This window comes from Pantherophis guttatus, chromosome 15 (genome assembly GCF_059756535.1).
Source record: "Pantherophis guttatus breed Tessera chromosome 15, ASM5975653v1, whole genome shotgun sequence".
Classification (NCBI taxonomy): domain Eukaryota; kingdom Metazoa; phylum Chordata; class Lepidosauria; order Squamata; family Colubridae; genus Pantherophis; species Pantherophis guttatus.
This window is the reverse complement of record NC_142077.1, coordinates 11946103-11963258: the sequence shown is the minus strand read 5'-3', so window position 1 is coordinate 11963258 and position 17156 is coordinate 11946103. Positions and strand designations below refer to the sequence as shown.

The 17156-nt window shown below is 43.5% G+C and overlaps 1 protein-coding gene across 2 annotated transcripts; it reads left to right on the top strand.

Moving 5' to 3' along the window:
* Positions 1-6947: 6947 nt before the first annotated feature.
* Positions 6948-16453, top strand: LOC148111898 (vomeronasal type-2 receptor 26-like). Of its 2 annotated transcripts, XM_087879161.1 has the most exons (4): positions 6948-8127; positions 8623-8861; positions 10225-10359; positions 15565-16453. In XM_087879161.1, the coding sequence occupies exons 1-4, from the start codon at positions 8124-8126 to the stop codon at positions 16366-16368; spliced, it is 1182 nt and encodes a 393-aa protein (XP_087735287.1). In that variant the 5' UTR covers positions 6948-8123; the 3' UTR covers positions 16369-16453. The 2 variants fall into 2 exon arrangements, with proteins under 2 accessions (XP_087735287.1, XP_087735288.1); XM_087879162.1 differs by lacking the exon at positions 10225-10359.
* The last annotated feature ends 703 nt before the right edge of the window (positions 16454-17156 follow it).

The window sequence follows — 17156 nt, the reverse complement described above, 5'->3', positions numbered from 1 at the left end:
GTGGGGGGCACCGTGTTGCGGTGGTTCTCCTCCTTTCTCTCCGACCGGTCGCAGTCTGTGTTGGCAGGGGGGCAGAGGTCGACCCCGAGGTGCCTTATATGTGAGGTGCCACAAGGGTCGGTCCTCTCGCCCCTTCTGTTCAACATTTATGTGAAGTCACTGGGTGAGATCATCCATGGTTTTGGGGTGAAGTACCATCAGTACGCTGATAATACTCAGCTGTACATCTCCACCCCGGACCACCCCAATGATGCCCTTGATGTCATGTCCCGGTGCCTGGAGGCCGTGCGGATTTGGATGGGAAGGAACAAGCTCAGATTCAACCCTTCCAAGACCGAGCGGCTGTGGTTTCCGGCGTCCCAGTATAGTCAGCTGGCTCCATCGCTGACTATTGGGGGTGAGATCTTGTCCCCCTCAGAGAGGGTTCGCAACTTGGGTGTTCTCCTGGATGCACGGCTGTCCTTGGAAGATCATATGACGGCTGTAGCCAGGGGAGCTTTTTATCAGGTTCGCCTGATACACCAGTTGCGTCCCTTTCTGGACCGGGATGCCCTGCGCATGGTCACTCATGCCTTCATCACGTCCCGTCTGGACTACTGTAACGCTCTCCACATGGGGCTCCTCTTGAAGAGCGCTCGGAGGCTCCAACTGGTCCAGAATGCAGCCGCGTGGGTGGTTATGGGGGCAACTCGGAGCAACTCGGTTATGGGGGCAACCCTCCTGCGCGAGCTGCACTGGCTCCCAGTGGTCTTCCGAGTGCAATTCAAGGTGTTGGTCACCACCTTTAAAGCGCTCCATGGCTTAGGACTGGGGTATATACGAGACCGCCTGCTGCCAGCAACAGCCTCCCACCGGCCAATACGCTCCCACAGAGAGGGGCTCCTCAGGGTGCCGTCAGCCACCCTGTTCCAACAAGCCAGCCTGGCCTAATACGATTTTTAGAATGGGTGTATGTGTATTTTAATCTATGGGCCAAATTTTTATATATTTAATTTTAAATTGTTTTAAATTTTGTATATTTATATGTGTTTTAATATGGCTGTACACCACCCTGAGTCCTTCGGGAGAAGGGCGGTATAGAAATCAAATAAATAAATAAATAAATAAATAAATAAATAAATAAATAAATAAATAAATAAATAAATAAATAAATAAATGAATGAACGAACGAACGAACGAATGAATGAATGAATGAATGAATGAATGAATGAAAGAATGGTCTAGTGAAGAGAAGGACCAGGGGAGACATGATAGCAGTCTTCCAAAATTTGAGGGGCTGCCACAGAGAGGAAGGGGGTCAAGCTATTTTCCAAAGCACCCAAAGGCCAGGCAAGGAATAATGGATGGAAACTGAACAAGGAGAGATTCAATCTGGAAATAAAGAGATAAAGTTGCCTTCAGAAGTTGTGGGAGCTTCATCACTGGAAGCTTTCAAGAAGAGACTGGACCGTCATCTGTCAGAAATGGTGTAGGGACTGCTTGGACTAGATGACCTACAAGGTCCCTTCCAACTCTGTTAATCTGTATCTATCTACACTATTCCAGACAAGTGGCTGTCCAGTCTCTTCTTAAAAGCCTCCAGTGATGGACCACCCACAATTTCTGAAGGGTAGATGTTCCATTCCTCACCATTAGGAAATTTCTCCTTACTTCTAGGTTGTTTCTCTCCTTGATTAGTTTCCATCCATTGTTTCTTGTCTTGTCTTCTAGTACTTTGGAAAACAGGTGGACCTCCTCTTCTCTGTGGCAGCCCCCCAAATATTGGTACATTGCTATGATGTCACCCTTAATCCTTTTCACTAGACTAGACATACTGAATTCCTGCAACTGTTCCTCATATGTTTTAGTCTCCAGGCCCTTAATCATCTTTTCTGCATTCTTTCCAGAGTCTCTACATCATTTTATAATATGGAGACTAAAACTGGATGCACTATTCCAAGTGTGGTCTTGCCAAGGCATTATAAAGCCATACAAATAATTCATGTGATCTTGATTTTATCCCTCTGTTAATGCAATCTAGAATTGCAATGGCTTTTTTGGCTGCTGCCACAGATTGCTGGCTCATATTTAAGTGATTGTCCACTAGGACTCCAAGATCCTTTCATAGTTACTGCTATGGAGCCAGGTTTCACCTAATTTGGTTTTTCTAGCCTAAGTATAAAACCTTATTTTTCTCTACAATGAATTACAGTTTGTTAGATAGGTTCAAGTCTATCTAGATCCATCTGGATCTTTAGCCTATCTTCTGTGGTGTTGGCTATTCCTGCCACTTTAGTGTTATCTTCAAATTTGATAATTTCCCCATTTCTCCCCTCATCCAAATCATTCATGAAGATGTTGAAGAGAACTGGGCCTAAAATGGAACCTTGGGGTCCCCCACTGTTTATTTCCCTCCATGCAGACGTAGTTCCATTGAGGACCACAGGCTGACTCCATCTGGAGGTGATGCTGTCGATCCCACATATTTTCAGCTTCTCGAGAAATAGGTTGTGGTTTACTTTGTCAAAGCCTTTCTGAAATCCAAGTACTGTATGCTAAATGCACTGCAATTCATTGGTCCACTAATTTAGTCATTTTTGTCAAAGAATGAAATAACATTTATTTATGATCTGTTTTTTGACCCTGCATTAGTCCTAGTAAGTCATTCATATATAGACTGAAGAACAAGGGTTCAAATGCATCTTTCCCTTCCCCCTTGGTAAGCATTGATCTTCCTTCTCATGGCCCCATTGAGCCCAAACCTCCCTCTCAAACAAGGGCTTGGATCAGGGCCAACAGGCTGAGTTCCATTTTGAGGGCAATCCATTTTCTCCATCATAATTTTCTTTTTATTGAGTCAAATGCTGCACTAACATCTAGAAAGCAGCAGCAGCAGCATCTAGTTTTACCTCGCTGATATAGATTAGATATTTCAGGACAAATTTGTTGCCAATATTAGATTATTAATCTATCCATTATTTCTTATAAAATCTATATAGCATTTAACTCTACCTAAAACATTCTGGTTCTTCTACAAGGAATGCATTTTTCTCAAGTTTAACTAAAAGGATCATTGCATAAATTTTAGCCACAATATCTGCTTGTCTATTTGGCCTATAATTGCTAGAGTATTTTTTATTCCACTTTTTAGATGGATAAAATGTACTATTGCCAACTTCAATCCGATTGGATAGGGCAGGCAACATTTATGTGTGAAAATGAAGATGCCAATAGAGGCCCCAACAACCAGGGATATTTTTTGATCAGTCAAATAGTTGTTAGAGTATCTTCTCCAGAGAATGTATTGCGTGCATTTCAGGCCTTTTATGATTAATCTCAACATGAACATAATGGGGTAAAATATTGACGTTTTTCCTAATCTGGAGAAAAGCAGCTCTTTGATTCCATGGAGAAGACATGATTGCGTCTATTGCTCACCCACCACCACCCACCCCTCACTTTACCAGAAGGAAAAACACACACACAAACCTGCGGGACTTTGTAGGTGCCTCCTACTGTTGACATCTGGATGGAGGTGGCCCTACTAGCTCCATCAAGAAGAGCCAGGAGGTTCTCCTTCCTTCCACAGGCATAGTTGGGGACATTGGCTTCTCCAGTGGAGAGCATGTCCAGCAAGGCATCTGAAGTGTGGAAAGTGCTCACAAAGTTGTCATGGATGTTGTAGCCAAGTGTGAGATTGTGCAAGAGATGGGAATTCTTGTTGACCAGTTGAATGTTGAAAGCGAATAGTAAGCAAAAATAAAATTCAGAAGAAGTCCTATTGAAAAAAAAGTTATTATATTCAACAGCCACAACAAATACTTTTGTTATATATTCTATATATAATCCTCCACAAGCCTACTGAGCCTTAAACCAACATTGATCCAAAAGCAATGATCACTTACACAAATATGGAAATGGGCTGAGGTACAGCAACTACAACTGATTCCACCACCACTTTAAATAAAATTCATTATTCAAGTGATAAATTAAGGATTGAACTGAAGGAAGAAAATAATCTGCAGGCCTTTCATCTTTTTTTCAGACCCCTTTTTGAGTCTCTTTCACAAAATCAGACCAAAGAGAGAAACCATGGAAATCAAAATCATTCAGGAAATTGGACATATTCCCCAATATAGGAATAAGTGAAAAATAAAAAACAGAAAAGGAGAGTGTTAGAATGGAGGAAGTGCAACTCCATCACCCTGAATGACTTACGAATCATGGAAAACAAACTGAAGAGAAGGAGCCACATTGAAAAGCAACTTTGCATGCAATCTTTCCTTTCCACTGGTGACTATACTGATTAGATGGTCTCCTGGTCTGTAAAAGGTCTGTGGTGGTTTTCCATCCTGGTGCTCCAAACTTAGCGGGCATTTCATTCTCAGCTTCCCAGAGACTGGATGGGACAAAAGCAGCATCAGAGGCAGAAGCAGGAGGTCCATAATTCATGGCGTGAATCAATGAATCCCTTTCCTGTTTCTAAAGAAGAAGTAGAAGAATTCAAAGGACTCTCACAAGGTGGAACATCCCATTGCTTTTTCTCAACACAGAGAAACACTTAGCTTCACCTGGAAAGGAGAGAGACATACATTCAAGAGCACAGACTCTGCCTGTCCCTAAACTCCATATTTCTCTGCCCAAAGTCTCCCCTGGAGGATTCGGCCAAAGAGCAGAGCTGAAACTTTTACCATAATTCTCCCTCTCAGGAGAAATCCCTGGATAATTCAACTAGTTCATGCAGTTAGAGATTGTTGGGAAATTCTCTGGAGGGAAATGAAAGGGAAATAATCCCCATGTGATTCATAATAATAGGGGCAGAGATGGAATTAAATTGGTCATCTAGAATTGAGAGGTTTGTGAGCTCCATACTTGAAAGTGGTCCCGGAGGGAATACACGGCACCTGTGATTGAAGAAACAAATAAATCTGAGATTTGTTTGCATAGTGATTAAAGAGAAAATCCCAGGGGCCAGTTAATACCAGAGCATGTCACAGATCTGAAATCGCTACCAGCTGAGTTGGAACCAAAATATATTTTATTTTGAAAACTAATGCTCAAGGGCATTGCACAAAAGGGCTGATGCAATAGTGCGGCCAGTTTCTAACAACAAAACCAACTTTAGTGAAAAACTAGTTTTTAGAACTTTGCAGAGTTAAAAAAAAATCAGAGAGAGAGAGAGAGAGAGACGTTAGGAAAAAAACAAGTGAAAAAAGATGGAGAAATCAAGGCTGCCTCTCACCCCATGTGTGGAGGGGAGGGAGGGAAGGGGAGCTCAGGACCCTCGTGTTGCAGATGAAAAAGCTGATCTGCAAAATCCAACTTCCATCTTCAGAGACCTGGGAATGCGGAAGCCCATGTCCCATGTTCCCCTGCCACCCTTTCCCATGCACAGGCCAGGCAAAGGAGCTCTTGCAGGGATGCCAGACAGGACTCTGCCCGGCTGAGTGGGGAGCCCCTCTTGGGAGAAGGAAGCTGGGGAGCCTTATGGCCTTATGGGAGGAGAGGATCTTCTGCACTAACTAAGCTGAGGTCGGGAGGGAGGGAGGTGGCCTAGTTCAAGGCCATCCAGGCCTAAACTTTCTCTCCTCTGAGGGCTTCCATGGTGAGCAGAGACTCTCCTCGTGAAAGGCCTCGGCCTCTGAAATACAGCCAGGGCCCGCAGGCAGCTTGGAGGCCCCAGAGGGAAACCTCCAGGAGGGCGGAGGGGCTCCTGCTTGGGCCAGGGTACGGCTGGATGACCTCTGGGGGCCCCTTTGGCCATGGGATCCTCTGGGGGCCCCTTTGGCCATGGGATCCTCTGGGGCTCACCCGAAAGAACCGGGAGGAGCTGCCATCTCCCCTCCCCCCAACCCCCTCCCCCCTTTTGGGGAACCTTCCCGACTCCTGGCTGGAGAGGAGAGAAAATCTCCCCTCAGCTTTTTTCTCCCCTCAAAATGGAGGGAGGGAGAATCACCTCAGGAAAAAAGAGGCCACAAAATGGAGGACGCTGCGGGGTCTTTGGCCTCTTTAGCTGTCCTGCTCGCTGCCTGTGGGGGCCAGCTGGGAATGAAAGGCCGGACTGTAGGCTGCCCCCTACAGGCAGTGTGAGGGACAGCTAAAGCGTGGAAAGAGGACCCCGAGTGCTGGACAGGGGATTCTGGGAGTTGAAGTCCAGAGGCCTTTGTTGAGGTTGAGCCACCTGCCCTGGGAGGCCCTGCACTGGACACTCGGACAGATGACCTCCACTGAAGGGCCCCCAAGGGGGGAGGCCCAACCCCCCCATCCCCTTTTTCCTGATTTCACAGGGGCAGGAGGGGGATATGGGACACTGGGGGGCAACCAGGGAATGAAGGATTTTTCCCTCTTTTTTAACACATATATATATATATATATATAAACTTTTTCTTTTCCTCCTCCATCAGCAGAGGATCTAAAGCCTCCACCTTCTTCCTTCTGGTTCCGTGGATGGGCAGAGGCCGAGGCAGAGCCGGGGGAGCCGAGGGGAGAGGAAGGGCCAGGCCTCCCTTCCCCCCTCAGAGCCTCCATCCTGGCTTCTCTCCTCAGGGGGGACCTGCTGGCTGATCAGCCCAGGAAGCTCTTTGGGGGCCCTGAAGCCTCTGGATCCGGGGGGGAGGAAGGTGGGAGCCTGGATGGAGACCATGGGAGAGAAGCCAGAGAGGCTCTTCCTCCTGCGAGGCTCCTCTTCAGCCCAGACTCTCCTCCGCCCAGTGTGGGGAAAGGTCCCCCCGGCCTCCCTGAGAGGAAAGCGGCCCCAGCCGCCCCTGCCCCCCTCCCCTGGGCCTCTCCTGGGCCCCCGTCTCTCTCTGGCTCCCTCCCCTCTGGGCCCCTCCAGGCTCCAGGGAGACCCGGCAGAGACCCTCCAAGAGGAGAGGAGCCCCTTCCCAGGCCTCCGCCTGGCCTTCCCCCCAGAGCCCCCCAGGACCTCCTAGCCAGGCCCTGAGAGGAGAACCTGGGTTGGGGACCCTCCTCTCCCTTCAGATCAGCCCCCTCCCCAGTTCTCCCTTCTGGGCAAAGGGGGACGTCTCCGTCTTCCTCATCCAGAGAAGAGACACAATCTGTCAATGATGGATCCCAATGAACCAGGGACTCAGGTGCCCCAAGAGCAGCTTCAAAGCACTCGGAGGCTTTTTAGGGAAGGGGGCTTCACCCCACAGCCTCAGAGATTGGAAAGTCAGAGGGGTCCCCCTTTTTAAAATCAGCTCCAATTTATGAAGTTCTGACATGAAAGAAAAGCCCAAACAGGCCCCACTCTTCACCTTAGGCAGAATCCAAGGGGACTGATTGCTTCCTCAGCCTTAGAAGAAAGGCAGCACAAGAGTTAAGGGTCACCAATCTAGAGTGGCACCAAACTCCATACTTCTGGGTGACCTTCTCCAGCAGACTCTGGAGACAAGAGACCGGTTGAAGGACAGCAGAGGTCAATTCCCTTGTTATTGGACTATCTTCCTCCACCATCACTTTCCTGACACGTCCTTACAGGAAGAACCACAACCACTACAGGAATTGACCTCAGGAGTGTAGTTGTGGCTTTTCACAAACAACTTTTTCTCCATCCTCTCCTCTGCACCTGGAGCCCAGAAGAAGCTCAGGATCCCAAGAGGAGAAGTTGCTTCTCCCTGTAATTAATAATGATTATCTGGGCCTTGGAGATCTCCATACCTGTGATAGAGAGAGCAGATTGAAGCCATATGCTTCAATATCAGAAAAGGATAAATTTGTCAAGCTCTGTGGGAACAAGTTTTGGGACAGGCAGGATCTGTGCTCTTGATTGTACCTTTTTCTCCTTTCCAGGTGAAGCTGAGTGTTTCTCTGTTTATGTCAGGAAAGTCGCTGGCATTTCCATCTTCTGAGAATGCTTTGAATTCTCCCAACTGTTCCTGCTGTGGGTGTTAGAAACAGGAAGAGGATTAATAAAGCTCCATGAATTATGGACCTCCTGCTGCTTCTTCTGATGCTGTTTGTGTCCCAGTCAGTCTCTGGGAAGCTGAGAATGAAATGCCCTCTGAGTTTGGAGCACCAGGATGGAAAACAACCATGGAGCTTTTACAGGCCAGGAGACCATCTCATTGGTATAGTCAAAACTGAAACACTAATATCGCCTATAATGTTGCCTTTTGACAGTCCTCCTTCTATACCTTCTCATGCGTAAGTCATTCAGGGTGATGGAGTTGCATCCCCTCCATTTGCATTCTAACACTCTCCTTTTTTGTCTTATTTCACTTACTTTTATATTGCAGGACTTGTCTAATTTCCTGAATGATTTTGAATTCTATAATTTGCCTCCTTTTTTATTTTGTAGAAAAGACTCAAATCCAAAGATGGGGTTATAAAAACCTGAAGGCAATGCAGATTATTTTCCTCTCCCCGTTCACTCCTGAATTCATCACTTGAATTCATTTTGTGTAAAGGAGGGACTGAAACAGTTGTAGTTGCCTCTGCCCAGCCCATTCCCATGTTTCTATAACCGATTATTGGTTTTGGGTCAATATTGGCTTAAGACTCAATAGGCTTGTGGAAGCAAAAAGGAATAAATTCTTTTAAAAAGTTACTTGTTACTGTTGATAATAACTTGAACATTTTTCTACAGTGTGGCTTCTTTCCCTTTTATATACACCCTACCATTCATTTTAACCATTCAAGGGGTCAACAAGAACTCCCAGCTCCTGCACAACCTCACACTGGGCTACAACCTCCATGACAACTATTTGAACTCTTTATGCACTTCAGATGCCTTGCTGGACATGCTCTCCACTGGAGAAGCCAATGTCCCCAATTACAGCTGTGGAAGGAAGGACAACCTTCTGGCTCTTTTTGATGCAGCTAACAGGGACATCTCCATCCAGATGTCAACATTAGGAGGCACCTACAAAGTCCCACAGGTTTGTGTGTGTTTTTTTCTCTCTGGTAAAGTGAGTGGAGGGGGAGCAACAGATGCAATCATGGAAGTCAAGAGTTGCTTTTCTCCATATTAGCAAACATATCAGTTATGTTTTTTTCTCTTATGTTCTTGTTCAAATTTCTCATACAAGGCCTGAAAAGCAATAAAGTCATTGAAGAGGATTTTTTCATGGCTATTCAGCTATTCAAAATATATCCTATTTGTGGATAAACTATTGGCATGTTGATTTTTACATAGATATAACACCTGCCATATGCAGTTGTATTCAAGCTGGCAATAGTAGCATCTCTCTCTATATATATTTAAAAATGGAATAAAAAGGAATCTAGCAATTACAAGCCAGTTAGACTAATATTGTGGCTGAAATATATTGCTTGTTCCTCTTGAGTAAATTTGAGATTGGGTGGAACAAAAGTAAATTCCTTGCAGAAGAACAAAAAGGTTTAAGTAAAGAGTTTCATAAAGTTGTATAATAATCAATCAATTAATAATCTAATATTGTCAACACATTAGTTTTGAAGTATCTAATTACACAATATGTCAGTCGGGTAAACCACAGTTTTCTAGCTTTTATAGATGTTAGTGCAGCAATATTTTGGGTATAATAAATTATAGGTGGAAATGTGGAAAATTTTTTAAAGTGAATTATTTTGAAATGTTTTTAAGAGAGGAGTAAAATATTTTATGTTGGTTATTAGATGTGATTTAAAAGAAACATTGATTTGATTTGGGTCTTTGAGGTAAGGAAAATATATGAAATACTGATTGTTAAAATGATAAGTGAATATTATAAAGACCTGTTTAGATTTGGAGTTTTAGGGTGATTACATAGTAGAATGTCAAATGCTAGAATAAGATGCTAGACGGAATGATAAAAATTGGGTTTAGATTTGTTCTTTTTTTCCTTTTTTTTCTTTAAGATGTTAATGGATGAAATATGGAACTTATACTTATGGTTTTTTTTTAAAAAATTAATTTTATCAAGTTACATAATATTACAATTCTACTAGCATTGGTTAAGCAGTGTTTGTACATATATACAGGATATATACATGGTGTCTCTTAAATTACTTATTCCTTTTAGTGATCACACCATCCCTTACTCCTTCCTTTATTTTATCATCCATCCATTTATACCACCCTTCTCATACCGTATAGTAATCCGAATTTTCATCCTCATTTCATATCTCATAAGTTAGTTTACTCATCTCTGCGCATTCAAATACTTTTCTAATTATATGCTCTTCTGGTGGTAATCCCTTTTCTTTCCAATATTGTGCATATATCAGTCTGGCAGCTGTAGTAATGTGTATTATTAGATACCTCCTTTTTTTTTGCCGTAGGCCCTTTTTAATATTCCCAGGAGAAATGTTTCCAGTGCCAAATCAATGTCTTCTCCAACTATTTCTTGTATCCATTTCCGAATCTTTTTCCAGTATTTCATCGCTTCGGAGCATGTCCACCACATATGGAAGAAGGTACCCTGGCGGTGGCCACACTTCCAACAATTTGAATTTGTATTTGGGTAAATTTTGGCTAATCTTTCGGGGGCTAAATGTCACCTGTATAGCATTTTATATTGATTCTCTTTATACGTTACTGCTCTAGTCTATTTAAAGTTCTTATTCCAGATAGTTTCCCAATCATTCAAATTTATACTATGCCCAATGTTCTTTGCCCATGCAGTCATTTGATTTTTAACCACCTCCTCCACCCTATCGTATTCTAATAAATAATTGTATAATTTGGCCAACATTTTTTTTCCGTTCCCATCAAAACCTTATCAAATCCGTTTGATCCTATTTCTGCACCGAATTCCTCCTTATCTTTTTGATATCTAGACCACCAATCACTTACTGGTGTAAGTATGGCCACCAGTCAATATGAATACCTTGTTCTCTCAAAGAATCCTTGGATTTGAGATTTCCTCCGCCATCCAGAATGTCCTTATATCTACACATTTTCTCCATTCCCAGCATACTGGGATGTATCAAGGCCTCCATTATAGACAGCCACTTCGGGACTTTCATATATTGCCATTGCCTAATCTCAGTCCAAGTTTGTATTAGTGTGTCCCTAATTTTGTGCCTATGAAATTATGTTTTTTTTCCCCCCTATCTTTATCCCATAGGTAAGCGTGCCACCCTCTCTGCAAATCATGGCCTTCCAGAGTTAGGATTCTTTTGTTTTCTAAGATGACCCATTCCCTTATCCACACTAAATTAGCTGCCTTATAATATATTTCCCAATCAGAGAGTCCGAACCCCTCCCCCCGCTCCTTTTTTCCTGTAAAATTCTAAGTGAGATCCTAGGTTCCCCCCCCCCCCACCAGATGAATTTCCTAATATATTTATTCAATTCAAAAAAAAAAATTGTCCAAATTTACCGGTATGGTTTGGAACATACTTATGTTATACCGGATCAAACCCTTGCTCTAAAAAGATGTGTTTTATGTTTTATGCTTAAAAATAAATAAAAGATTTTTTTTTTAAAAAAAGGTTTAAGTAGAGTAAAGAGTTTCATAAAGTTGTATAGTAATCAGTCAATTAATAATCTAATATTGTCAACACATTAGTTTTGAAGTATCTAATTACGCAATATGTCAGTCGGGTAAACCACAGTTTTCTAGCTTTTATAGATGTTAGTGCAGCATTTGACACAAAGAGCAGATCAATATGATGGAGGATATTGATTGCCCGCAAAGTGTAACTAGCCTGTTGGCCCTGATCCAAGCCCTTGTTTGAGAGGGAGGTTGGGGCTCAATGGAGCCACGAGAAAAAGGATCGATACTTACCAAGGGGTAACACAGAAGAATGAATATTTGAACCCTTGTTTTTCAGTCTGGATATTAATGACTTACCAGGACTAAGGAAGGATTCTCATGTATATGGCTAAAGTGCTAAAATATTTACTTATTTAGCATATGGCAAAGGTATAATTAGCCACGAGTCTACAATGTTAGTACATACTATTTGTTTCGCTGCCAAAGAGTGCGAGTCCATTCAGCTTGTGCCCATGAGCTTCTCCAGGATTCACCACAGGGGGTGAACCAGCTCCACACCAGAAAGCCGAGAGGTGTCCTGTGGCATCATCTGGGCCTTCTCTCACCATCGATGGTGCCTCACAGTTGGGTGTCACATCCAAGCAAGTCCAGCATTGTTAGGGGCCTGACATCTGTACCAAACATGCCACATTTCCCACCAAAGTGGTACCTATTTATCTACTAGTGTTGTCACATGCTTTTCAACTGCTACCGTGTTTCCCCAAAAATAGGACATGTCCTGAAAATAAGGCCAAGCCTGATTTTTGGGGTGGGCGTAAATATACGCCCTCCCCCAAAATAAGCCCTAGTGATTGGGTGGGCATGGCCAGCACAGGAGACAGCCCTTCCCTTCCACCGGTCACCTCAGCGAGTTCGAGAAGTTTGATTGAACTTGCAAGGTTTTTTTTACCCTACAAAATGTTTGCCTGCAGACAAGAGAGAGACACGCAACAGAGCTGCAAGGCAGGTAAGACGCACATCTCGTGTCTCCCCGGTCCCTGGTGAGAGGAGGGGAGAAGAGACGGAAAGAGGAGCAAGCCACGTCTCGCTCCACGTGTCTTGCTTCTCCCCCGCCCCACATGCCACCCCCCTCGATAAAGAGCCGGGTGCTGTGGAAAAGGGAGCTGGGTGGGCGCAGGCTTTGGGCGTCTGGGGCTGCCGGGAGTTGCCCGACAGAGAGGCAGGAGCGGGACTGGTGTTTGCAGGTGAGGGATGGATGGATGGAAAGCGGGCGAGTGCCAGGAACACCAGGGAGATTCCCACCTTTAGTTGTCCCAGCGAACAGCTGAGTCTCTGGAAAAGGGCGGCATATAAATCAAATTTTTAAAAAAAATGTAGCCAATACAGCAAGTAACACCTTTCTTTACTCAGTGTCACTTTTCTCTGAGACCGAATCTTGGATCTGCCATCATCAAAGGAGCTCACCTAAAGCAATGGCAGGATTGAATTTAAAGTTTAAATGGTGAACCTGAAAAAGAAAATCATAGCTATCCAGCTTTCTCCCCAATTATTAGATGAGAATATAATGCCAAAGTTACCCCCAAGCCCTTCAATTGAACTGAAGTTTGGGGCTTAATATCTACCTCTACTGAACAAGCCCAATCACAGCACCTGAGGAGTATTTTGGGGGTGGATAAAAGGACTTCAGGTGCTGATTCAGAGCTGAGTTGGGAATTTCCACAATTTCCCCTTTCTCTAAAATCAGAGGAAATACAGTCATGTGAAAAGGAAAGTTCGCCCTCTTTGAGTTCTTACGATTTTATGTATCAGGACATCGGATAAAAACCACCTGCTCTTTAGCAGTTCTTAAAAGGAGGTAAATACAACCTCAGAGGAACAACAAAATAGGACATATTACACCATGTGATCATTTCTTTCACAAAAAGAAAGCCAAAACGGAGAAGTTATGTTTGAAAAACTAAATGCACCTTATGATACAATAGCTGGTAGAATCACCTTTAGCAACAACAACTTGAAGTAATCCTTTTCTGTGTGACTTTATCAGTCTCTCACAATGTTGAGGGAGGAATTTTGGCCCCCTCTTCTTTACAACAGTTCATTGAGGTTTGTGGGGGTTTGTTTCTGCACAGCTCTCTGGAGGCCCCACCACCTCATTTCAATTGGGTTGGGGTCTGGCATTGACTGGGCCATTGCAACGCCTGGATCCTTTCCTCTTTCAGCCACTTGCTGGTCGGCTTGGGGTCATCAGCCTTTTGCATGACCCAAAGTCCACCAAGCTTCAGCTGTCAGTCAGATGGCCTCACATTGGACTCTGGGATGTTTTGGTAGACAGAGGAGTCCATGGCCGAGTCAATGATCGCAGGGTGCCCAGGTCCTGTGGCTGCAAAAGAAGCCCAAATCCTCTCCCCTCCATCTCCGTGCTTGGCGGTTGGTGTGTCATGGTGTTGATATGCTGTGTGTGGTTTCCACCAAACGTGGCTCTGTGCGTTATGGCCAAACTTCTCCACTCTGGTCTCGTCTGTCCAAAGGAGAATGTTCCAGAAGTCTTGTGGTCTTTTCAGATGCGATTTGGGAAACCTCAGCCGTGCTGCCATGTTCTTTTTAGAGAGAAGTTTCCTCCTGGCAACCCTTCCAAACAAACCCAACTTCTTCAGTCTTTTTCTGATTCTGCTGTCAGGAACTGGAACATTTAACAGGCTCACTGAGGCCTGTAGAGTCTCAGGTGGAACTCTTGGTCTTTTTTTGCCATGTCTCTGAGCATTGCATGGTCTGACCTTGGGTGAACTTGCTGGGATGGTCCCTCCTGGGAAGATTGGCAGCTGCCTTGAATGTTTTCCCCTTCTGAACAATCTTCTTTGCTATAGAATGATGGACGTTAAATTGTTTGGAAATGGTCTTGTAACCCTTCCCAGATTGATAGGCAGCAACAATGGCTTCTCTCAGATCACTGCTGGAGTCTTTGCCCTTTGGCATTGTGTTAACACACACCTCAATGCTGGAGACCAGCAAACTCCTGAAACTTTGGCTTTTAAAGAGGTTGTCACACTTGTGATTATCGATTAACCCAGGTCCCTTGATCAGCAGCACCAGGCTTCCTCTCAGCCTCTTCACACCCATGGAAGCAGTCAGGGTGTCCTTAGCCTTTCACACCTGGCTTCTCCATTTTGGCTCTCTTTCTGTAATGTAAATGATGACAGGTTGTAATATGTCCTGTGTTGCTGTTCACCTGAGGTTGCATTTACCTCCTTTTAAGAACTGCTGAAGACCAGATGCTTTTTCCTCTGTCCAGATACATGAAACCACAGAACTCACAGAGGGTCTCCTTCCTTTTCCACAGGGCTGAATTTCTTAGTGTACAATTAAACCTCTGGAACCTGACAGAGTCCCCAAATTCTCTGGGTTAGAAGATGCAGAATTTCAAATAAAGCTCTCTAGGATGATGCATCTGACAAATTATATTAGGAGCTGCGGTCTCCTTATCTCTTGTGTAACTAGAGAAAAGGCCAAAAATGATCAAAGTGGTAGATAAATAAATAAACAAATATTGCTTCACCAAGAATCTGGAATATTGAATGTCAACTGCATAAGAAAGAGAGAGATCAGAGTCTTGGACTGCATATTAGACAATCAACCTATTGGGAAACTTGTGTTAAAGCAACACATTTGCTGTTCAGTCAGAATTAAAGATATTATTCCTTTATTGGAACAAAATGCTCACTTGACACCTGCACATCTGGATCTGATTGTCCCAAAGGTGCTTTTTTCAAGAGGCAACTGGACTTTCTGGTTTTTCTTTGAAGACCTTTTGCTTCTCATCCAGAGCTGAAGAACCTGGACGACTGAGAATCTCCATAGACATGTGGGTCTGATTGCAATAAGTTATGATACAGAAATGTGTTTTTTTATTCTTATTCTTATTCTTGTTAACACTCTATGCTTAATATTCTTTTTCTTGAAATAGCATAATTGCTAATCAACAATGATCTATTTAATTTGTTCATTGTTGATTAGCAATTATGCCATATCAAGAAAAAGAATATTAAGCACAGAGTGTTAACAAGAATAAGAATAAGAATAAAAAATCATATTTTATGTTTACCAAGTTGAATTTATTAAAATCTAATATTTTGGACTTTATCTGACCCTCAATGTAACACAGCTTTCTTCATTGCTTTTTCAGATCAGTACTAACCTTGTTTCAGAGGCTCTGAGTGATAAAAGGAAATTCCCCTTTTTCCATCAGATGGAGCCCAAAGAAGGATTCCACTACCCAGCAATTGTCCAGCTGCTCCTCCATTTCAGATGGACCCTGATTGGCCTCTTTGCTTCAGACACAGAGAAGGGAGAGAATTTCATGAGGATTTTTACTCCTATGCTTGTCAGGAGTGGAATTTGTGTGGTTATATCACAAGTGTTCTCAGCAACTGGATACACAACAGCCCTCAGGGATTCCCTCTCTAAGTGGAGACAAGTCAACGTCTTTGTTCACTTCATAGAAAAGGTTCCCATTAGGAACAGAATTCTTCCTTTCCATTTAACATTTATGCGTCTGCCAGGACCCATTGAAGGGAAAGTCTGGATCATTACAGCTTTGGGAGAATTAACATTGGAAAAGCACAGACTTTACAAATACATCCATACTATTTGGCTCTTTCAGTATCTGGAAAAAGAAAGGCCAATGGAATTTGAATACAATTTCTTTGTGGAAAGAAAGTTTCAAGATTATTATTTTCTCTGTTCTCTTTCAAAGAACGTCTTTTCTGTCAAAGGCCGCAGAAGATGCACCCAGAAAGCCCCAATGGAGACCCAATGGAAATGGAACAGAAGAAAGATCACAAATCTTTACCTTTTCTACAATCTCATTCAGACTCTGGTCCAGGCCTTGAACGCTGCCTATTCCTCCAGAGGGAGGAGGGGAAGGAAGGAGGGCGAAGGGAGGTTGGGGGCTCCAAGTCTGCAGCCGTGGCAGGTATGGGGGTCCTGATATTGTGGGATATGAAGAATTGCTTCTAAAATAATGTTTCATTACAGCTTCCACTTCTGCGTAATAAATAAAGAAAATAAGGAACTAGAATATTAAGGAATTTTTTGAAAAACTTCTTACAGTGAACAATGTGATTCAGAAAAGTCTAGAAAGAAGGGGGGGGGCTTTCTGAGCAAGAGCTTAATGGACACATTTCAAAATATAACCGATTTACGCAAAAGAGCAATGGAAAGTTACTGATGCAGAATCACACCAGGCCATGGAGACAGGGGGTTGCTGGGGAAAATAAGGCCATATTGTTGAACAGGAGTTCCGGATAGGCCGAGAGCTTGCTAGTCCTTCAACCAATAGAGAAGCAGGACAGGGTTGAGTGATGGGAGGAAGGGCATAAAACCTCTTGCATGCTTTGATCCGGGTCCACCTGGTGGATTTGAATAGAATAGAATTTTTTATTGGCCAAGTGTGATTGGACACACAAGGAATTTGTCTTGGTGCATAGGCTCTCAGTGTACATAAAAGGAAAAGATACGTTCATCAAGAATCACAAGGTCGAACACTGAATGACTATAATTATAACCCTATGACTATCATTAAGTGTTGTGATATGGTAGAATCTAGAATTTTTTTTTAATTGAAAAGTTTTACAAAAAACAAAAATTTTCTTCCCCCCCATATTCCCCCCACCCTTTCCCTCCCCTCATCCCACCCTCCCCCCCAGACTTCCCAGAGCAAAATACAAGGTGTTTCATTTAACAATCATAAACTAGATTAACCTACTTATCCTCGGA